Raw genomic sequence first — 24,228 nt, forward strand, 5'->3', positions numbered from 1 at the left:
CAATCATCTCAGATATAAATATGAGCTCACAACCTCAAACCTACCAATCGTGATTATGTGTGGATGGTTGTTATGTAGTCTATTCACTATCACGATCTTTGTCTTTGATATGTTTAACTGGCGACTAAATATTTGACTTTCGTTCTCAACCAGTTGTATGAGGTCAATTAACTCTTCTTGACTATTTGCAAGAAGGGCTGCGTCATCTGCAAAACGTAGGTTGTTTATTTTTCGGCCACTGAGATGCCTTTTTCCCATCCTTCAAGAGCTCTTCTCATCTCCATATATTATGTTAAATATTTGTTGAGACAGTATACATCCTTGTCTGACACCTTGTTCTGGATGGAATTCGTCTGAGTGTCAAGCACTTTAAAAGTTCCAGTAGTGCGTAAAATCAGACTTGTTAACTGTTTTGTGTGGCATATAATTTTTTTGTATGATTACTCTTAGGGTTTGCTCACTACGGAGAGCAATGGATTGTATCCTCGCTCCGACCCTTGCTCCCTGGTATTTATATTCGTGAATTCTCGTATTTAAAATAATGTATTTACTTTAAATGCAAGAATTCACGAATATAACGAATATAAATACCGGGGAGCAAGGGGTCGGAGCAAGGATACAATCCATTGCTCTCCGCAGTGAGCACAACTTTAGTTATTCAATTAGTATATTTCCATGATTAACAGTCTAGTCTGCTTAGAATTTTATTCAGACCTAGCGACATCAGTTTTTGAGATTCTCTAATGCTTGGTCGTTTTCTTCTATGATAAGGATTCTATTTGTTGCAATTATCTCTGGAGTTTCCGCTAGATTTAGATCTTCTCTGGTATTAAAGAATTCAATGAGGTAGGCTAGGCTGTCTAGCTACTAATATGGATCAATCATTTTTTAAATAAAAAAATCGTAAATAAATTACATAATATGTAAAAATCCACAAGGAAAAAGTTTTCCTGTAATAAACACATATTATGTGTTAGTAAATAAATACTACTCACCTACTGCGGGTGACATAGACCTCGAGCCTGTTGATCCAGTTGGAGACGGGGTCGGCCTCATACCCTGTGAGTTTGGTGTACCCGGTGCTGGGCCACCAGAGCTGTCATTGCTGTTACCCCCACTTAAATCCTGTAATAAAAAATAACGGATTAGATACTTGGACGCAACAAAAATATATACTGTTAAGATATATGTAGGCTGGGAAGATCTATACATTATTATTTGGCACTCAGGCTAAGGCCAGACAAGCGATAATTTACGGCGCTGTAAGTGCAGTAAAATGAAGCGACAGTAGCTGCAGTAAAAAGCATGGCCAGACGGGAATATAAATTACGGCGTGTGGCGAGATGTAAATACAGTGTTTTGGTCGTTGTTGTGACTAGATGAGCTACAAGTTTGGACCCAGGTCCATTCGTCTGCGACACGACGCCAAAGATGGGCCCGTTCGATGTGGCTGCGCGATATTTTACAGCTCAGTCTGGCCATCCACTACACTCACCGCGGGACCCATTTTCGCACTTCATGTTATTGCTATTACAGCGCCGTAAATTGTCGCTTGTCTGGCCGTAGCCTAACAGAAATTAATAGACGGGTTTTAGAAAACCATGACTTAAAACAAACGTGTTTATAAAATACTTAAGGGAATTTGTTCTATACAGGGTGAGTCATGAGGAACTGTACATACTCCTACCTCGTATAGAGGCCAATATGGGGAATAACAAATGACCTTTAAAAAGTGTCTGCTCCCATTGTTTAATAATATACAGGGCGAGTTTCGCATTTTGATAGAAATTTATATTCGTCATAATTTTTGAACGGTCAGATCGATGTGTCTCTTATTTTGGTCAATCGTTACACTATTACCACCTAATCAACTGATTTATTCAGACTAGAAAAAAATCAGGTCCGGCTTTAAAAAATTAGTTCGTTTGAGTCTTAGAAAAAATTTCACCCTGTGTACGCTTTTTGAAAACTCTAATATTCATTTTACAAATTAGACAAATAGGCAATTAAAATGGCATATTTATTTTTTCCCCACACGATTACTTAATTTTTTATAAAAAAATCAAATTTGACTACGAATTAAAGATTTGGTAAAGTGAACCATAGATTTAAAAAAAATTAACTTATATTACAAAAATTAATTTTCTTAAACAAATATTTGATTTATGTTACCACCCAATCAACTGATTTATTCAAACTAGAAAAAAATCAGGTCCGGCTTTAAAAAATTAGTTCGTTTGGGTCTTAGAAAAAATTTCACCCTGTATACGCTTTTTGAAAACTCTAATATGAATTTTACAAATTAGACAAATAGGCAATTAAAATGGCATATTTATTTTTTCCCCACACGATTACTTAATTTTTTATTAAAAAATCAAATTTGTCAAATCGCAATTTTACCATAAAAATAAAAAAAATTAAACAACGTTTTTCTTAAAATTAAAAGTTTCACCTTTTTTTTTCTATAATACGTCTAGATCTAAAACTCCCCATAACACTTCTCTTGGGACTCATAGACTTTAACATAGACGTGATCAAATAGATAAATTTTAAATTTTTTCACTTAATTTTTGCGATTTAACTTTGCAATTATTCACGAAGCTGCACCTTTTATTTTTAAAAATTCATAACTTTTACGAGAAGAAGACTGAAAGTCTACAACAATAATTTTCATAGTCTTCACAATGGTAAGAGATATGTGCTGTAAAAATTTCAAAAAAATTTTTTTAAATGGAACGTTGTAGCGAATTAAACCGTGATTTCATCTTTTTTTTCATTTTTAGGTTAAAATTCCGATTTTGACAAATTTGATTTTTTAATAAAAAATTAAGTAATCGTGTGGGGAAAAATAAATATGCCATTTTAATTGCCTATTTGTCTAAATTGTAAAATTCATATTAGAGTTTTTAAAAAGCGTATACAGGGTGAAATTTTTTCTAAGACCAAAACGAAATAATTTTTTATATCCAGGCCTGATTTTTTTTCTAGTTTGAATAAATCAGTTGATTGGGTGGTAACATGAATTAAATATTTGTTAAAAAAAAATTAATTTTTGTAATAAAAGTAAATTTTTTTAAATCTATGGTTCACTTTACCAAACTTTTAATTATTATTCATAGTCAAATTTGATTTTTTTATAAAAAAAATAAGTAATCATGTGGGGAAAAAAATAAATATGCCATTTTAATTGTCTATTTGTCTAATTTGTAAAATTCATATTAGAGTTTTCAAAAAGCGTATACAGGGTAAATTTTTTCTAAGATCCAAACGAACTAATTTTTTAAAGCCGGACCTGATTTTTTCTAGTTTGAATAAATCAGTTGATTGGGTGGTAACATAAATCAAATATTTGTTAATAAAATAATTTTTGTAATAAGTTATTTTTTTAAATCTATGGTTTACTTTACCAAACTTTTAATTCATAGTCAAATTTGATTTTTTTATAAAAAATTAAGTAATCGTGTGGGGAAAAAAATAAATATGCCATTTTAATTGCCTATTTGTCTAATTTGTAAAATTCATATTATAGTTTTTAAAAAGCATATACAGGGTGAAATTTTTTCTAAGACCCAAATGAACTAATTTTTTAAAGCCGGACCTGAGTTTTTTCTAGTTTGTATAAATCAGTTGATTAGGTGGTAATAGTGTAACGATTGACAAAAATAAGAGACACATCGATCTGACCGTTCAAAAATTATGACGAACATAAATTTCTGTCAAAATGTGAAACTCGCCCTGTATATTATTAAAAAAGGGGAGCAGACACTTTTTAATGGTCATTTGTTATTTCCCATAGGATCCTCTATACGAGGTAGGAGTATGTACAGTTCCTCACGACTCACCCTGTATGTGCCATGTAATTTTCGAATTAATCTCGAATTTATTCAATGCAGATTTTCGAGTTTTCAACCATGAAAGTTATTTTCTTACAACAAGTTAGTTCTTTTATTTTTCCTTTTCGAATCAGGTGCAGTGTTTTGTTTTAATAACTCTCAATGCTTAAGTATTTTTTCGTAAGCACATCCACATTTCCAATTCTTATGTTTCAATTCCACTTTCAAATACTTCATTCTTTATCTATATTATGCTACACTAAGATGACATTTACAAAGGAACTTTTCGCTTTTTAAAAAAATTGTTGTTATTCTTCGTTTTATATATCTACGTCTATATCTAGTTACATCTTTTTGTGGTTAAAACTTTATATACAATGCGAGCATAAAGTACGTAAACATACACCCCAATGTTGGTTATGTAAAGCCCAATTCCAACGACGCGTTGAAGAACGTGTTGAAGCGGTTTACCGATTTAAACGTCGACAAAGAGAGATAGAAAATATAATAATATTGAAAAGGAAAGAGAGAACAGTTTGCACCCCAAAGTACTGTAAAATTAATAAATATTTACTTTTATGATAAAATCAGTCGGACCATCATGTCCACAAGAATATCAAGGAACAGCGCCACTGTGGGCGGTAGAAATTTTATTAAATTGGCTAATTCATACAATGATAAAAATCTTATCACAATGTAGTTGACCACTACATAGTAAAATTACCACGGCACTTATCGTAACAGCTCCCTAGCTCAGTCGAAAGAGGGACGCTTGAGCACCTATATGTTAAATATTTTTGAACCGTGTCATTTTACGGACAATTGCTCCTCCAGCACAATAAAAATAGGGTACAGAGGCCATAAATTAGAGTTTGGTATTAGCTTAAGGATCATAAATAACACATTTTGAGAGAAATTTCGCCATTCCACGTTGCGTTGAATCCCGTCTTCAGTTTTTCTGGTACATTTTTCTATTTCACTCGGCCTGCCGCGCTAACGTTCCGTCGGATTTCTTTTTAAGATGGACCAGCGATTTAGGCTTTGTACACACGCAGGCGGTTACGCCGCGTTTTACCTGTAAAACTCAAACGCCGCGTTTCAAGTTCCTAATGGTCGAACATATGAGGACGATTTGACAGCGTTTGACTGGCGGTTCCATTCCTCTCCTAGTAACTTACAACCGCCGCGGTTTGACGACGTTGAGCGGTTCATGTGTACGATACGTTGCGGTTGCATTTGTTCATTGGTAACTTGAACCGCGGCGTTTGGGTTTTTCAGGTAAACCGCGACGTCAACGTTGGCAAACCGCCCTCATATGTACGAGCGCTAAGTAACAAATGGTATCGTGCGCATACAACCGCTCAACGTCGTAAAACTGCGGCGGTTAGCGGTTAACGTCGGCTAATCGTGGTGTGATCGTGGCGTTAACCGCCTGCATATGTACAAAGTCTTAAAATGTTATATTTCCGCCGTTACCAAATGTTCAGTTTCTGAGATATACGGATAATATGCGTATTTTTAAATGAGACCACCCGTATATTTTAGAATCTTTTGTCACAGTTTTTTATTGCCGATGCAACATGTAATCTGTTAATGACCAATATTTACCATGCCAAGATGGCCAAGATGCGGAAATTAAAAAAACATTTAACAGGTATGTGACGTGATGTGCCATCCCCACCCCAAATAACCTTACCGAATAATATTACAGCACCCCTAGGATATTCTAGTGTGAAAGTACGAAATTCATATACTTTTTGGGAATTTCTAAAATAAAAAGTACTGTACCAATTGTTTTGAAAATATGCATGAGCAATTACTATAAAAAACATGTGTACATGTAAAACAATTTTCATAAAGAAATATTGAAAATTAAACGATTTATGCGCCATCTTCTAGGACCCTAGGACCTGAAAAAAAACAGCTCCACTGCTGCAGTGATTGGGACTAAGAGAGATCCTGAAACATAAAATTTCAAAGTGATTATTGAAATATAAATTATTTCCTATACCATCAGCTAGCATTTTTGAAAAATATTAAAATTTGGAAAAATGACGAAGTGTTGAAATTTTTTTTAAAATTAACTAAAACATTCTCAGTTTCAAACAGCCAAATTGACAATTTTTATCCAATCAAAAAACTCCCTAGTTGATGGTATAGAAAGTAACTTATATTTCAATAATAACTTTGAAATTTTATGTTTTAGGATCTCGATTAGTGCCAATCACTGCAGCAGTGGAGCTGTTTTTTATTTGTTCACGGTGCCAGCAGATGGCGCATAAATCGTTTAATTTTCAATATTTTTTTTATGAAAATATTTTCACGTGTACTTCTTTTTATAGTAAATGCTCATGCAAATTTTCAAAACAATTGGTCCAGTTATTTTAGAAATTTCCAAAAAAGTATATGAATTTCGTACTTTTACACTAAGATAGCCCATTAACACGTTTTGGCTGAGTTTAGTAGTGAGATTTTACTCTACTTCTTTGGAAGATTAGCGATTTCTTACTTTTATAATTCAAGTGATTGAACCAATTATAGTTGTTTGGATAAGTCACTCAATATTGAACAATTTTTTTAAATTTAAAAAATTAAATAACAAATCCATAAATTAGCTTGCGGTACTCGCAGTATTTTCGTTTTAATTTTACTTTGTGAAAACTTTGAAAACTGTTTATGTACATAACTGACGAATGGGTGAAGTGAAGAAAATATCAGACAATAGGTAGGCCTATCCTTTTTCAAAAGAATCACCTTAAAAAATAACGGTAAATGAGGTCGTCACTACCGCGATCTAATGAAATATAAAAAATGTAATACGAGGGGCTGTTAATAAAATCGTGTTAATGCCGGTTTGTGTTGCCACATTTGCTTTACACAAACATCAAATTTAATAGTTAATTGTTCAGTTAATTATTGCGGAATAAATCTGAAATGTTATGGTGGTGTTAATGTGGATTTGGTTACAGTCAAATTCCCACATTTTAATAGTCTCAAAAATTAGAACAAGCTTTAATTTTAAAGCGTCTGCAATCAATATTCTTTACTCTAGACCTAGACTCTAGATACAAATTATTTATTCGGGAGAATTATTTTAAAGTCTATAAAGTATCACCATAATAATTGAAATTATTTAATATGTTTCTGATGGCTTTTCACATATATGCACCTTCCTTTCCAAAAAATTGTGGTGGAAGTTACAAAACTGCTCTATTGGGGATTAAGACGACAATCTCTAAGAACTACCCGAGAACAATGGTGTTTGAATGAAATTGGAGCCATAAAAGATGTCCTAATTAAAAACTTATCCATGCAGTTGCTGTAAGAACGATTCAAGAAAAGCTTATGAATACGACATCGAACTATATAGTATGTATATAGACTTTAAACAAGCTTTTGATAATGTGAAAAACAAAATTCTGGAAGACAGTCGTAATCTAGGTACATATACCTAACAAATACACTTGCGAGCAAAAAAGTTGACTCACTCAATGAATTGTCGTTTATACTTAGTAATTTCATGTTGCGTTCTTTGAATTAAAACAACTAACGCAAAAAAATATTGTCTATTATAGAGCTTTCAAAACATAATTGTTTTGTGCTAATTGGCAACGTGTTGTATAATTTTCCTACCTCTGTATGGCTTAGACGCTTAGAGAATGCAGCAAACATTGTAACGGGAATGTTCTACGCAATGTAGACCTCTATGAATTTACCGCTGGTCGTCTCAGTCACTTTTCAAACGTTGATCTATATTATGCACTTCGAAGTGGAGTAAGTGAATATTTTACAAATGGATACTTCACCAGTAACGATGGCCCAGGTAATTGCATAATTAGGAGAGGATTATAGCCAGAGGACTGTCGCCCGTCGCCTCCTTAAGACGCAGTCTGCAGTCTCAAGGGTTACCGTCGATACCAGGAGACCGGTAGCTACAGTCGATGACCAGGTTCGGGTTGGCGACGTGTAATGACAGAGAAGGATGATCGATTCATTGTCCTAAATGACTTGTGGAATCGGCAAGCGACAATAGTTGAGCTTCAACAATCATTGAGGAATGTTCGAGGTGTCACCGTAGCTCAGTGGATAGTTAGGAGAAGACTTAAGGCTATCACTTTGACTCCCAGACAAGCTAACACAGGGCCAAAATTGAACGCACGTCAGAGAACACGTCAATTGGGACTTAGTCAATGGTGCAGAGTTTTATTCTCTGATGAGAGTCGAATGTGATTGTAAAGCAATGACAGAACATGACGAGTCTATCGAAGGCCCGGAGAACCATTTGCCCAGTGCTGCAGTGTGAAAACAGTGAGCTATGGAGGTGGTTTGTGTATGGTTTGAGGTTGTATATCTTTATTAGTAAAAACAGAGCTTGTGTTCGTGCTCGGTGGAAGTCGCTGAGGGGGTTTTACAGCGGATCGTTACATTATGGGTATTCTCCAAGAACATGTTCCTTACGCCGGCTACATAGGCGACGGCTTCATGATAACGCATGATAACACTCGATGTCACAGAGCGCGGATTACGAACGATTACCTGGCCAACACCAATTTAACAACAGCAACTGGCCTCCATTAAGTCCGGGCATGAATCCCATTGAACACATATGGAATGTGTTATATAAAATAATTATTTTGAATTTTAATATTCGTTCCATGCCTTCTCTTCTTCTAGTTATATGTCCAAAATATCTCAGTATATTGCGCAAGTATATATAGAATGCGCAACATTCTCCGGTAGACCCACATTTCAAATGCCATTATACGTTTTGAATCTGCTTTTTTGATGGTCCAAGTTTCTGAAGCGTAGGTGGTGATAGGAAATATTAATGCTCGAACAAAGCGTAAGTTTGTGTTTTTTTCTAATGTCAGTATTCTTCCATATTTTTGCGAGTTTGGCTGTTGCTGATCTGGCCATTATGATGCGTCTACGGATCTCGTCTTCGCTCTTCGCATCCTCCACTGTTAGTAATAACGGAGCCTAAGTAATTCATTTGTCTGAACACTTCGTGACCTGCCAAGTTTCTTATCTCCGTTTGGTTGTTTCTGATTCTATCGATGATGTATCGGTTGGTTTCCTGTATATTTATTTTCAAACCATATTCCGTACTCACCGTTCCTAGCCTATTCATAATTTATAAAGGAAAAGATTCCTCTCATTGGCTGTATACCATAATAAAATACCTCCATCCATTTACAATATATTTTTCTGAACTATTTACCTTTTATTCTTATACACAGGTTTTTTGGTTGTGGTTCGGTTGCTGGTGGTTATTGGACACCTCTAATATATAATCCTTCAGTTCATCTAAGTTAAATTGTTGATATTAGTGTTTGTGATCATTGGACTGGCAGATATGTGTGTGCCTTTACAGGTCTCTTATCCTTTGTGGAGGTAGGTTTGGGCATGTTTGTCTCTTGTCAGTTTGTTGACCACAAACATTTTCATTTTGCTTTCTATTAGCTTTGTTATATTCAACAAGCAAGACCTTCCTCTACTTTCTTCTATACATTTATCACACCATTACCTACAATGTTAATCTGAGAACTGTTTTGCCAATTTGTCATGATTATTATGTGATCATTGAGCTGACGGATATGTGTGTGCCTTTGCGTGTCTCCTATCCTTTGTGGAGGTAGGCTTAGGTTTTCATGTCTCTGTTGGTCCAGTAACCACATAAAATGTTCATTTTCTTTTTAACTTTAATTTAATTTCTTTACCTAATTTTATTGTCAATCTCTCTTCAAGTTAGACAACCATTAATTCAAGGCCTACAATTTTTGTTTTATTTTATAATGCATCATTTCTACCTTATTTTCACCCTCGTTTTATTCCCTCTATATTTTATGTTTAATTTTAATTTTATTTTCACATAATTTTCAAACAATAATTTGGCATCATATCATGATTTACTTCACACCATATTAACTTTCACTTATCGTTTTCTTATTTACAGTTCACAGTACTTTCTCTTAAATAATACATCCATTCAGTACTTTAATCTCAATTTCGTTAAACCATAGTATTTTACTTAGTTGTGTTTTATTCACCCTATTAAATCTACTTGAAATTAGACAACCAGTTATACTGTTACATTATGACTATCAACTATATTTTTCATTATAGCCAAATTCCAGATTTATTCACTAATTCTTTTACCTTATAATTATTATCTAATAATTTTCTTTTTATTTTATTTTTATTTTTCTTCAGTTTATTTTCCTTTTTCTTTTTGTTCTTCTTTTTACCAAGTGACGTCATTACCTGTTGGCAAAATTTTCGCTTTCACCGCCATGAAATTTTCATAAATAATTTCATGTGACTATTAATTTAAATTGTTTATTCTTACTCATTTATTTAATATCTAATTAAATTCATTCAGTTAAGTAAAAATATTTTTTATATTTTTTGCATTTCTAAAATACAATATAACTACAAACACATAAAATTCCCTTGAAGGTCTTGTCAATATCCGTTCAATGTCATATTTTAGTCTGTCAGTTTGAGGCCAAGATGAAGACCACTTTGTAATACCGTTGCAATTTAATTTCTTGTGACATCGACTTATTGTCGACATTTTTGTAGCCTAAATGGCATAATTATTATTACATTAAGGTCTTTTGACCTAAATATGTAGCTAGTTCCAACTACTTTGGATCTGAAGTAAGTAACCACATGTTGTAATTTTCCTAACTTTCAGACAGTCAAATTTCATCTTGGCTTTTTTAATACAGTGGTTTGCTTATTTTAGGTTTCTACCACCTGATGATGGACTGATTGGTCCGAAAACGTTTGTGATTTTATCCATCTTGGATCATTTTTAGAAAAAATTTTTTAATAAATTATATACCACCTACCTACATGTGAGGTTTTTACTTCATTAGTAAGTATTCATAATTTCTTCCAATTCTGGTGATGACGCCAATATAACAGTGTCATCAGCATAGTTTTTAATTTCTCTTCCTCCTATAGTTGCTCCACCTTGCCATTCCGCAAAAACTTGACGCATGTGTTCACTCTATATATATTGAACAGAATGGGGTATATTATACATCCCTGTCGGCACTCCAGATTTTGATTTTAAGTTTTTCGAAACCACATTATTAACTCTTATAATTAGTGGTTTTATTTACATAAAGTTCTTGTAATAAATATATTAGATGTTCTGGCGTACCCATTTCTCTAAGTATATGCCACATTTTATCCCATTTTACGTTATCGAAGGCGTTGGAGTAGTCAACAAAGCACAAGTATGTTTCTATGTTAAACTCTCGAGATTTTTCGATAATTTGACGAATATTAAGCATGTGTTCTCTTGTTCCTCTACCTGGGATGAATCCGCATTGTTCTTGGGGAATTTGCGGTAAGAGAATTGATTTTAATCTTTCATTGATGATTGTTAGGGTTTGCTCACTACGGAGACCAAAGGATGGTATCCTAGCCTAGAGCATGGTTTCGTACTCTTCATATTCGTGAATTCTCGCATTTAAAATAATGTATTTATTTTACCGGGCGATCGAAACTATATTATCGATCGCTATGTAAAATAAATGCATAATTTTGAATGCCAGAATTCACGAATATGAAGAGTAGGATACTATGCTATAGGCTAGGATACCATCCTTTGGTCCAGTGGCGGATCCAGGGGAGGGCGATGGGGGCGATCGGCCCCCCCCCCTCTCAAACCAAGTTATATATAATGATTATAAAAATATTCATTTATTTATTTATTTTTCATAGAAATTTAGCTAATCGGCCCCCTTCTTGACGATACTTTATCCTGCTGGATCCGCCACTGCTTTGTTCTCCGTAGTGAGCACACGCTTAGAAGTGCTTTGCTCGCGTGAGATATCAACGCTACTGTACGGTAATTACTGCAATCTGTCGGAGAACATTTTTTATATTATATGGGAATCAACGCAAGTTTACCCCAGTCATTTAGCCACTTTCCGGTATTCCATATCTCATAATTTGGTATCCAATCTGAAATTATGCAAAACATTTATACCTCTTTCCTTAATAAGCTACGATAATATTATCAGATTAGGTTATTGACTCGACGTGTGTTTTCAATAAAATGAAATGGTGATTTTCAAGTACAACATAAATACATAATAAACAAAGTTTAATAAGTTTGTGTATTAAATAATAGCAGAAATCTCCTTTAAATAATTCAAGGTCAGCTGGTATGTTTACAGAAACAAAAATAAACAGAAGGTTTTTCTGCCAATTCATTTTTTTGTTTACGGAACTTCTTTTAAACGGGTGGTTAACGTATTAACAACTACAATGTATTTTATAAAAAATTAGGGATTTTTCGGCGAATTTGATCTTACACAAGATCTGGTGAAAATATGTAATATCTTTTTGTGTTGGTTATTTTGCTGACCTTAAATTTTCAATACAACTTTGCATAAAATTTCTACTTCTACTTTAATCAAACAGCAAAAGTCAAAGTAGGTAATCCTAGGAAGTAGAGACAAAAAGAGAGACAAAAAGAGGCGTAAGACAAGATGGCATACTCTCCCCCTTATCGTTCAATCTATATTCGGAAGAAATAATTAAAAAATCACTCGAAGATGTAACAATTGGAATAGACCGTGCCATTTCAATTCTGGATCTAATCTCTTGAGCGTGGTCCCATTGTGAGTTGAGGGTAGTTCCGAGATAAGTGAATCTGTCGACTCTTTGGATCTCTTCGCTATCTGTCATTAGTGCCCCGGGATCTAAATTTACACGGCTGACAACCATGAATTTAGTTTTCTTAATATTAAGGTTCAGTCCGTATGTTACGCTCACAGTTCTCACACGGTCTAGTAAGGCCTGTAGATCATTTAGGCTGGTTGCTAGTAATACAGTGTCATCGGCGTAGCGGATATTATTGATGTATTCACCGTTCACTCGGATTCCCATCTCTAGGTTTGTGAGGGCTTCAGTAAAAATTTCCTGAGAGTATATATTGAAAAGAGTCGGCGAGAGCACATAGCCCTGCCTTACTCCTCGCATGATCTTCACTTGGTCGGTCAACTGGTCTTCGACCTTGACTTGAGCACGCTGGTTCCAGTATAAATTCACGATGATCCGAATGTCCTTCTCATCTAATCCTACTCTTTGTAGGGCGGTGACCATCTTCTGGTGCTGGTAACGGTCAAATGCCTTGGCGTAGTCAATAAAACAAGCATAGACATCACAACTAACATCGCGGCATCTCTGAAGTAGAACTTGTAAGGTGAAAAGTGCCTCAAGTGTACCCATGGAATCGCGGAATCCAAATTGCATTTCACCGACATGATGTGGATGTGGACCTACCGACGAATATTAAAAATAAGTTGGGTAGACCGTATAACAAACGTTGAGGTCCTCAGAAAGAGGAAAATGGAAATCATGAATACGAGTAAGATAAGAAAGTTAGAATATTAGTCCAGGGCGCATCTGCTTTGAGATGGACGTTGAGAGGTGATTCAAATTTTTTTGCAGAAATTGCTTGAAAATAACTTAAATAATAATATTTGAATTATCCTCCCACTCAAAATGGTCCGGAACATTGTTTAAATAATCAAAATGTCAAAATATGAAGGAAAAATTTGATTTTTTTATTGGTTTTTTGATTATCACTTTAAAACTATTCATTTCTGAGAAAAGTTGTACTGACATAAAAGTTGCGTAATTAAATTTCCTACAATACAGAATTGGTTAAAAATTTAAAAAATAGTCACCCTTGTTGCAAAATAGCAATAATTGCGAAAAAAACCATACAAAAACAAGTATTCGCATTTTACGTTTTTCAACAATTTATGCTACACTTAGGACCTTCATATTTCACCCAGAAAAACTTTATGATATAGTAAAATAACACTGTAAATTTTATTAAGATCGGTTTAATAGATTTTGCAAAATAAATTTTGCAATCCAGCTTTCGCAAAAAAATTCATTTTTTTTAAATGTTGCAGGACTCAAAATAAAGCAGATAGCTAGTTGAATTTTTTTTTTGCTTATAGAAGTGTACTGTACCTTTCATATGCAATTTGCAAAATTAAAATCGATTAATTACCACGGCGTCAGGAAATTTTTTAAATAAACATTAATTTTTGGTGCTACGCGCAGGACAACGGTGTTCGATTCACACAAGTTGATTTCCACCAAAATTTCTTCCAATCTTTATCTAATATATTATTTTCTTACTCTATATTTTGTTGTATTTTATTATTTCAATTCCACAAAAATCAAACTAATTTTATTATTGTTTGTGAAATATTGTTTAAACAATTGCATATGTTTAAAAATAATAAACCTTTATTCTCTAAGTTAAAATATATGAACAAATAAAGTTTTTGCTAAAAAAAGTGTTATTTGAAAAGATAGAGTATGTGTTTTTGTTTTGCAATAAACAAATTTATTTATTTATATCAAAATGTAATAAAAATTAAAATGTATCAATCATTATCAAAGGTCATTGGAATGCCCAATCAGAGCAAACTATCCGCTGTCTTGCGCGTAGCAAAAATAATTAATGTTTATTTAAAAGAATTCCTGACGCCGTGGTAGTTAATCGATTTTAATTTTGCAAATTGCAAATGAAAGTTACAATATGTACACTTCTATAGGCAAAAAAAATTTCAACTTGCTATGTGCGTTATTTTCAGTCCTGTAACATTTTGAAAAAATGAATTTTTTTAAATCTAAATTGCAAAATTTATTTTGCAAAATCTGTTAAACCGATCTTAATGAAATTCACAGTATTGTTTTACTGTATCATAAAGTTTTTGTTGGTGAAACATGAAGGTCCTAAGTGTAGCATAAATGGTTGAAAAACGTAAAATGCCAAAACTTGTTTTTGTATGTTTTTTCTCAAATATTGCTATTTTGCAACAAGGGTGACTATTTTTTAAATTTTTAACCAATTCTATATTGTAGGAAATTTAATTACGCAACTTTTATGTCAATACAACTTTTCTCGGAAATGAATACTTTTAAAGTTATAATCAAAAAACGAAGAAAAAAATCGAATTTTTCCTTCATTTTTTGACATTTTGATTATTTAAACAATGTTCCGGACCTTTTTGAGAGGGAGGATAACTCAAATTATATTATTATTTGAGTTATTTTCAAGCAATTTCACCTCTCAACGTCCAAATGTACTAATATTTTTACAGATGCGCCCTGGTCTATATCTCGGCCACGTCATGAGAGAGAATGAATATGTGTTGGTACAAACCATGATGCAGGGAAAATAGAGAGAAAACGAAGTATTGGAAGAAGACGCATCTCCTGGCTCAACAATCTGAGAAAGTGGTATAATTGCAGTTCCGTTGACTTGTTCAGAGCTGCAATCTCAAAAGTGAAAATAGCTGTGATGATTACCAACCTCCTTAGAGGAGACGGTACCTAAAGAAGAAGATACAATTTCTGGGTTTATCAGACTGGTGTAATAAAATAATTCAACATTGTTCAGACGTTTCAGCGGCTTTCCAGACTCAATATTTTCTTTATTTTATGTCTTAAGGTGACTGCAGACTATGCATGTCATCGCGATTCGTGATGCGAGATTACCGGGCAGTACACGAATAGTCTGTAGGGGCTTGTTCGTTAAACATCGATTCGTAAACAACATGATTCGTGTGTGCACAGTAATTCGCTCTTGTGGGCGGTAAATTAACAAACATCAAAGACTGCGCATCAACACGAACCGCTCGGGCGGTGTTATAGTTAATTCGTCCATTCGCTGTGCGCACTAGTTTGTTCGAGGGTGTATATAGACTATGTTAATTCTTTTGCGCCATGATTATAAAAATAGCTCTAGCTATTGTCGCATCATCGTCACTTCCATATTTTCAGAGCAGAAATAATAGTCCAAGAGTCAGCGCTGAAAAATCTCTCTGAATTTACTAAAGCTAGTTTTTTCACAGTTATTTACTGTGATTGTGTAGAGAAACATACTGCGGTCGGTCAAGCGAAACGTAGAACAGGGGTTACTGATAGGTTATCAAAGTTGCTTTCCTGCGAAGGTAATGCAATCCATTTACTAAGGCTGAAAATCAGTACACACATTCTAAACTGAATATAAATAAAAGTTATTATAGTCGGTCAGCTGTATGACGGGACAGAGTCGGTCGGTCGGCCCCAGTGAATGTACAGGGTTATTCACTATATTTTGACCACCCTGTAAACTTTTATTTACAGAATTAGAAAAAAATGTAAAATACAAAAGTTATTCGATTTTTAAATTATGATTTTTTGACATGTATATCGTACTAGTGTCATCCATTTGGGCGTGATGACGTAATCGACTATTTTTTTAAATGGGAATAGGGGTCGAGTGCTAGCTCATTTGAAAGGTTATTCAATTCCCTATTCAGTAATATAAACATTAACATGATTAATTATACAGGGTGTCCAAAAAAAAATTTTAATTAAATTAATTGACACAAAAAGAAGAATGTATGTAATTTATTTAATTCAAAATACATTCTACTGCTGTCAGAAAACAGAAACAAATGTTTATTGAACAAATAAACATTACTTTTCACTTAAATTCAATGTTCAAGCTGCTACCCATCTGCCTCTTGGCAGTTTGAACATTGCATTTAAGCAAATATCAGTGTTTATTTGTGCAATAAACTTTTATTTCTGTTTTCTGACAGCAGTAAAATGTATTTTAAATTAAATAAATTACATACATTCTTCTCTTTGTGTCAATTAATTTAATTGAAAAAAAAATTGTTGTACACCCTGTATAATTAATCATGTTAATGTTTATATTACTGAATAGGAAATTAAATAACCTTTCAAATGAGCTAGCACTCGACCCCTATTCCCATTTAAAAAAATAGTCGATTACGTCATCACGCCCAAATGGATGACGTCACTAGTACGATATATGTCAAAAAATCATAATTTAAAAATCGAATAACTTTTGTATTTTACATTTTTTTCTAATTCTGTAAATAAAGCAGTTTACAGGGGTTCAAAATATAGTGAATAACCCTGTACATTCACTGGGGCCGACCGATCGGCTCTGTCCCGTCATACAGCTGACCGACTATAATAAATTTTATTTATATTCAATTTAGAATGTGTGTACTGATTTTCACCCTTAGTAAATTGATTGCATTACCTTCGTAGGAAAGCAACTTTGATAACCTATCAGTAACCCCTGTTCTACGTTTCGCTTGACCGACCGCAGTATGTTTCTCTAAACTCTACGCAGTCACTGTAATCAACTGTGAAAAAACTAGCTTTAGTAAATTCAAGGAGATTTTTCGGCGCTGCCTCTCCGTCTATAAGTACATAAAATTGCATATTATAGGATGCTCGTGCTCACAATTTTCCGTGAACTAATTCGAAATTGCGACTTACATGGATAAAACAGACATCGCGCTAACGATTCGTGAACAAAGGCATAGTCTGTACTTATGCTCTATTTGAGAATTACTATGAACTACAACGAACTGGACGAATCACGCACCGAGCATCACGAATCGAGAATGCATGCATAGTCTGTAGCCATATTTACATGTTACACTAATGCAGATACAGCACGATCAAATTCACTTTGTATTTGAGATTTGGATGCGCACTGGTGTTGACGTTTCGTTTTTTCCAAATTTTTTGAATTGTATTTTGGTAACCTCTCGACAAGTAAAATACCTGCACGATAACAAAATAAAATACAGAAAATGTGGGAAAACCGAACGTCAAAAACAGTGCGCATCCAAATCTCAAATACAAAGTGAATTTGGACATGCTGTACATTCTTGTTGAAACTTTATATAAGGAATCTAATGGTGCTTCATTCTGAATTAGAAGATTTATTAAGATTAGAAGGTACAGATCATTCCAAACCCTTTTTTCAGTGCGTCACAGATTATCGAATTCTCTCTAACGCATTACAGTTGGAAGTGACAGAAAAAAACGTACCTCTGTGATTATTATACATTGAACTTAGAAAATTATGTATTCCTTGACGGGTATTTGCATATTAAAACGACTTATATTTATAAATGTATAATTTGTTGGTGATTACAATACTCTAAATAGATAACCAATCAATGATGCGAATAAAGATAATTTGACACAAAAGTAATCGATCGTGACCGTATTTTCACAATATAATATGACAAAATGACAACTGTAATTTCTAGGTTAGTATTTTTCAGCGACGTAAATATAAATATTTATGTTATTGGTATATTCGGACATTGTGTAGTGAAATTTGATTTTATATTTATTTATTTTTACATTAAAATATTTTAAATATTAATATTCTGACAAATATTTGTCTAAATATTGATGTTTATATAAATATAAATATTCTGACATTTATCAGATAATGTCCTGGAATGATTTGCGACATTCTTAAAATCCTCTATGACGTCAAAATTAATGACTCACTGAAAAAAGGGTTTGGGATCAACTATATTTAAATGTCTCTACCTATTCTATTTTGTTGCCTTTGATTTCAATATTTACTATAACTTTTTTGTTGGATATTGCCATCACTTTTGTTTTTTCCAAATTTATTATTAGGTTGTAATGTTTTAATTCTGTTTCCCAGATTTCTGTATTTTCCTTCAGAGCTTTTTCAGTCCTTGTCACAATACACAGGCTTCGATGTTTATTGGTTGTAGGTTTCTGTATCCTATGGTATACTTTTTTGTTTTTGCCCAGCACTTTTTAAATCCTTTCTTCAATTACACAGATAAACAGTAGTGGACTCAATACCCCTCCTTGTCTGACTCCGTCGTTATTCGTAATTTGCTGGAAATAAGATTGCCTGTTCTTACCTGATTTATGGTGTTGCAATACAAACTCTGAATTGTGGTTATCAGTTCCATATCTACTCCCTTATTTGTCAAGCCATATTTCCTCTCTGTTCACCCTGTCAAAAGCTTTTTTCATATCTAGGAATCCCAAATATACCGTTTCATCTTTTAGTACTGCTTTTTCGATGATCTGCTACAGAGTGACTTTCTGCTGCTCCAACTTGAAAGATCTATAAAACTATCAAATAATATAGACCGATCTAGTTAGACTCAAAAATAGCAGTGAGGTTACAATAATTACCATCAAGCTGAAAATTGGCAGGATTGTTCAAAATACCATCATAAATGAAATCTAAAAAGTCCTCATAAATCCGACCCGAGCTAAAAAATTTACCCGGGGTCAAAGGTCACCAAATATGGTTTTTAGCGATTTTCAGCGAAACGTTAAGTTTTATCATAAAATTAGTTTTAACAAAAAATGTAGATTAAATAATTATCTATAAAAAATATCTTAATACTTTTCTTCGTAACAGCCACCGTTTTTGAGATACAACGATTCAAAGAGTTGAAAGAGTTCTAATCGTCATAATATGTATTAGTACTCCACGTATACAGGGTGAGGCAGATAACTGGCCTATTAGAAATATCTCGAGAACTAAAGGCAACAGGATCATGAAAATTGAAATACAGGGGTTTTGAAGGATGATCTATTAAATGAAAATATTTTCATCTCTTTGTAACTTCCGGTTATACCGGAAGTTGCTTATAACTTCGGTTTTTTAAATGGGACACCCTGTATATTTTTACATTTTTGGATTCTCTTCTATGTCTTCTTTCTTAAAATATGAGAATTTGTAATGTTATACAGGGTATTTTAAAAGATAATTACGTTTTTTTATTAATTTCGTAGCAATATTCACACCCTGTAGTATTGTAGTAGTTTGACAACTAAAACTCTACTTACGTTCAAATGATTTTTAATATAGTCTGCTATTGTTAAGAATCATTAGTATAGCTAAATCTTTAATTTTCGTGTACAGGGTTGGTCGAAACTGGGAATGAGTATTTTCTGAGTTTTCTTAAATGGAACACCCTGTATTTTAGTATTGTAATGAAATGATATTTTAGGGTACTTTTTTATTTCTTAAGCATTCCCTATACCTAACTGCTTTAATTTGTGCTTAATTGTTAATCGCACCAACAATCTTAACTACGTGGGTATTTTGATAGCTAAACCATTATTGGTAATTTTAAGGATCAGTCTGGATTATTATGTATTTATTTCTGAAAAATTATTTGTGATTGAATATTTTCACGGCCAACCTAATAAAATGTTACGTATTTTTTGTTGCAATTAATGTTTAATGCAATTAATCACCAATAACTCACAAACTAAAGCAGTTAGGTTTAGGGAATACTTATAAAATAAAAAAGTACTATGAAATATCATTTCATTACAATACTAAAATACAGGGTGTTCTATTTAAGAAAACTCAGAAAATAATCATTCCGAGTTTCGACCAACCCTGTATACTAAAATTAAAGATTTAGCTATACTAATGATTCTTAACAATAGCAGACTATATTAAAAATCATTTGAACGTAAGCAGAGATTTTAATGTCAAACTATTACAATTATACAGGGTGTGAATATTGCTACGAAATTAATAAAAAAACGTAAATATCTTTTAAAATACCCTGTATAATATTACAAAATCTCATATTATAGGAAAGAAGATATTGAGGAGAATCCAAAAATGTAAAAATATACAGGGTGTCCCATTTAAAAAAAACCAACTTATAAGCAACTTCCGGTATAACCGGAAGTTGCAAAGAGATGAAAATATTTTCATTTAATAGATCATCCCTCAGAACTTCTTTATTCCAATTTTCATGATTCTGTTACCTTTAGTTCTGGAGATATTTCTAATAGGCCAGTTATCTGCCTCACCCTATATACATCACTGAAGCTGTAATACAAGTGAACATAATATTCTATCGGTCAACTTAACTTATATTACACATAATAATATAAGATATAAATATGATAATTTTTCTACTATACAGCTTGCGGTCTACCGAGGGATGCAATGTATAAGCTGTATTATATTACAGTGCCAACAAAAAAATCTTTACAAAGTGAATGTAACGCGAAAATAATAAGAATTATTATTTCAATTTTACGGCTTATTCCCAACATAAATAGTAAATTGATATGACAAAGTATTAAATTATAATAATTCTTCTTACTTATGCGTCTTATTCAATTTGTAAAGATGGGTTTTGTCGGAATAAACACGTTCTATCGTCCTACCCATTCTTTTCTCAGAAGGGCTTGAACATAATAATGAAAGACAACTTTAAGCGTCGTTTAAACACAACGATAAGTCACAGCAACTAGTTGTGATGACAAGTTGAAACGCTGTTTAGACGCTGCGATTCAATGCGATACCACCTTCAACCCAACTCCAACTTTGATAAGTTGTGCGATGCACCGTTTAAGAGCCTATTACATCTTCCTAAATTTAGTGTCCGATATTTAGAACGTTCTGAATTCAGGATAGTGTAATCGCATTTAGTCAGTTAGCATCCTAATTAGGAAGGTTTTTCGACTTCCTAAGTGGCTAAATCGTAGAGATGGAACACAATAGTACTTTTCGGTAATATTTTTTTTGTTATTGGCATACACATTAGTGATTCAGCCAGTTACAAGTTAATGTTTTAGCCCTATGCATCACATTCAAACGATCAACCTAGTTGGTAGGTACCAATAATTTTGTATTTTTAATCTAGAGCAGAGGTTCTCAACCAGTTGTACGCGTACCACTGGTGGTACGTGGGACGATTTCAGGTGGTACGCGTCGCGTGGGTGAAACAAGCTGTTACGCTGGGCCTCTGTCTGCGGATGTGGCAGAATACAGTATTCCTCGAAATATCTCAAATACCAGATGTAGTGGTTGACATAATTCATAATTCTTCACTTGGAATCTCTTCAAGAAAGTTTTAATAAATATTTCTCTGAAGATTATTCCAAACTTGACTGGATCAGAAATCCTTTTGCAGGAATCTCACCAAATGAGTTGTAATTGCAGGAAACATTCATCGATCTAATAGAAAATAGTTCTGTGAAACACAGCTTTAAAGAGAAATCCTTAGTTGACTTCTGGATTGAGTTAAAATCCGAGTATCCAATGCTCTTCTGACAAGCTATGCTGTTTTTGATGCCATTTGTCACTAATTGCTCGTGTAAGACTGGTTTTAAGTACTGGACTATGGTATATATTTTAAAATTAAAATTAGACACCACAATTGTGTCTATAAAACAAGCCAATGGACATGTTTCTGATAGTAAACATGTTTCTAAAAACAATATGATCGGGGGGCATTCTTCCATTCCATGACCCCCTACCCCCAAATGTTTGGTGGTACTCCAAAATCTTCAAAATATTTCAGGTGGTACGCAGTTACTAAAAGGTTGGGAATCCGTGATCTCGAGGATGACATGTATTTAATTTGGTTTTTAAATATATTTATATTTATATTTCTTACCATGTTTTTCCTCCAATTCGTAAATCTATATCACAACTAAACAAATTTTTCTTACATGTAATTATTATGGGTTTTTAAATTACCTAAAGTCGAGACAAATGGAAAATGAAGACACTAAGTTATTATAGAAGATAGGATCGATTAGATTATAGTCATATAAATAAAAACAAAATGCGAAAGAGGCAAAATTTTAACAGTTTTAAATGACAACTATATCTGCCATAAATTAGAAATCTGTTACAGCCGTATCGACCTGAAATTCTTTTGAACCCATCACATTAAACAGATGTGAGATGTTGGAATCGAAACAGACGCCGCCGATGCGTTTCTCTATGGTACCTATTCCGTACCTATTTCATTTCAAATCTCTTGCCCGGTCGTTCCGAAAAGTGTACGACCGGCGCTGGAATCGAAGCCGATGCCGTCAAAGTTTTGTCACGTGTAATACGTGGAATAGTCGATTGAAACATATTCCGACGTACCCGCTCCAGTTCCAGCGTACCATCCCTAATCGAAACGAACGTCGCCGATGTGTTCCCTACTAACCCTATGGTGGCTCTTTCGATGTGGCTGTGCTAAAACCTATTCCGAGCGAGAATCCAGTTCCGAGTTTATTGTAAATTGCGGATTGCGGTCGATGCGGCGCCGTTGAAATCGAAACCGATACCGTTGACTTTTTGGTCACTGGTGCGTGGAATAGACGATTGGGACCTATTCCGAGGTACCTTCTCCAGTTCCATCATGCCATCTCTAGACCGTTTCATTCTTCTTTGGGGCACTCAAGTTTGGTTGTTGTGGTCTGGGTTAACGATAATGTTTTGGCGCCGTAAGTCATGTTTGGAAGCGCACATTAGTCGGACGTCTTCTTTTTCAGATAATTTGGCATGTTCCTCTTAAAGATGTCTGATAGAGCTCCGTATGCGACCCATGCTGAGGTGATCCTTCTTTGTAGCTCGGCAGTTTGGTTGTCTGGCAATTTGGAGTTCATCCCTAAATATTTATATTTATGGACAAAATGCTATTTCATTGAAGTCGGCTTTTGGATTTTCGCTTGGTATTACCAGGTTTGTCATGTTTTGTGTCTTTCCAAAATTTATGTTTAAACAAACTTTCTTACATTTCTGCGGCATCTAACGCAGTAAGCATACATAGTTCTAATCTCTCCAAAGTTGTGTGTTATAAGAGGTACCTGTTCCAGTTCCACCATGCCATCTCTAGTAAATCGGATGGATGTACATGTGTACAATCCTGTACCATTTTCTATGCACCCAAAATAATAAAAATGTCACTGGATGTACCCAAAACGATAAACATGTCACGATGCTGACTGAAAGGTAATCAATCATAATTACCTTTCGAGCCCTTCGAAGAGCGTACCTGGTTTACCTGCTTTTAAAAGTTTAACCTGGTTAAATTAGGGCAGTCAATGAGGGTATGGGACTCCGAATTCTATCCTACTATATCGATTTACTTGATATTTTCACAATAAGTAGGGAACAGCTCAAGAAACAAAGTCTACCCTATGCCGATGTGTGCTTTTGTCTTGGGGGCGGTTCCCACCTCTTCTCGGGGGTGGAACATTTTTTGGTTAAATAACTACGGAAGTTGCTAATAGAGAACCCAATTCTAAGCAAAAACTGTTCTATATTTTTTTTTTCGAAAACTCAATAGTTTTTGAGTTATTCGTGGTTGAAAATTGGTTATTTTCATTGAAACATAACACCTTTTCAAACGGTTTTTTGCGAATACCTTAAAAACTATGCATATAACTAAAAAAACTATATAAAATATTTTTGTAGCTTATAAAATAACAGAGATTGTTTCCTTTATGAATCTTCTAGTTATAACACAAAAAGATATATAGTAAGTGAAAAGAGTTTGTTTTCTTAGTGCATGCTCAAATCAGTGTATTCAACTTGAAATAACAGAGAAACGGTCGATTTTAGGTGTCGACCAATAATTTTTGTTGTGCTTGAAAAGACCTTTAAAATAAGTAATATTAAATGTCGATTACATTCAAACTAGCGAGATAAACTGCAAAAAATTTGATGACATACGTATTTTAAGAAAAAAAAAAAGAGAAG

The 24,228-nt window shown here is 33.7% G+C and overlaps 1 protein-coding gene across 5 annotated transcripts in view; it reads right to left on the reverse strand.

The window, feature by feature from the left end:
- Positions 1-24,228, reverse strand: part of LOC114342253 (trithorax group protein osa) — a 449,443-nt gene that overhangs the window by 103,127 nt on the left and 322,088 nt on the right. For all 5 annotated transcript variants that reach the window (XM_050663326.1, XM_050663324.1, XM_050663325.1 and 2 more), the window contains exon 3: positions 996-1,125. In XM_050663326.1, coding sequence (XP_050519283.1) covers positions 996-1,125 — 130 coding nt within the window. The remainder of the gene's footprint in view (positions 1-995; positions 1,126-24,228) is intronic.

Source organism: Diabrotica virgifera, chromosome 10 (genome assembly GCF_917563875.1).
Source record: "Diabrotica virgifera virgifera chromosome 10, PGI_DIABVI_V3a".
NCBI classification, from domain to species: domain Eukaryota; kingdom Metazoa; phylum Arthropoda; class Insecta; order Coleoptera; family Chrysomelidae; genus Diabrotica; species Diabrotica virgifera.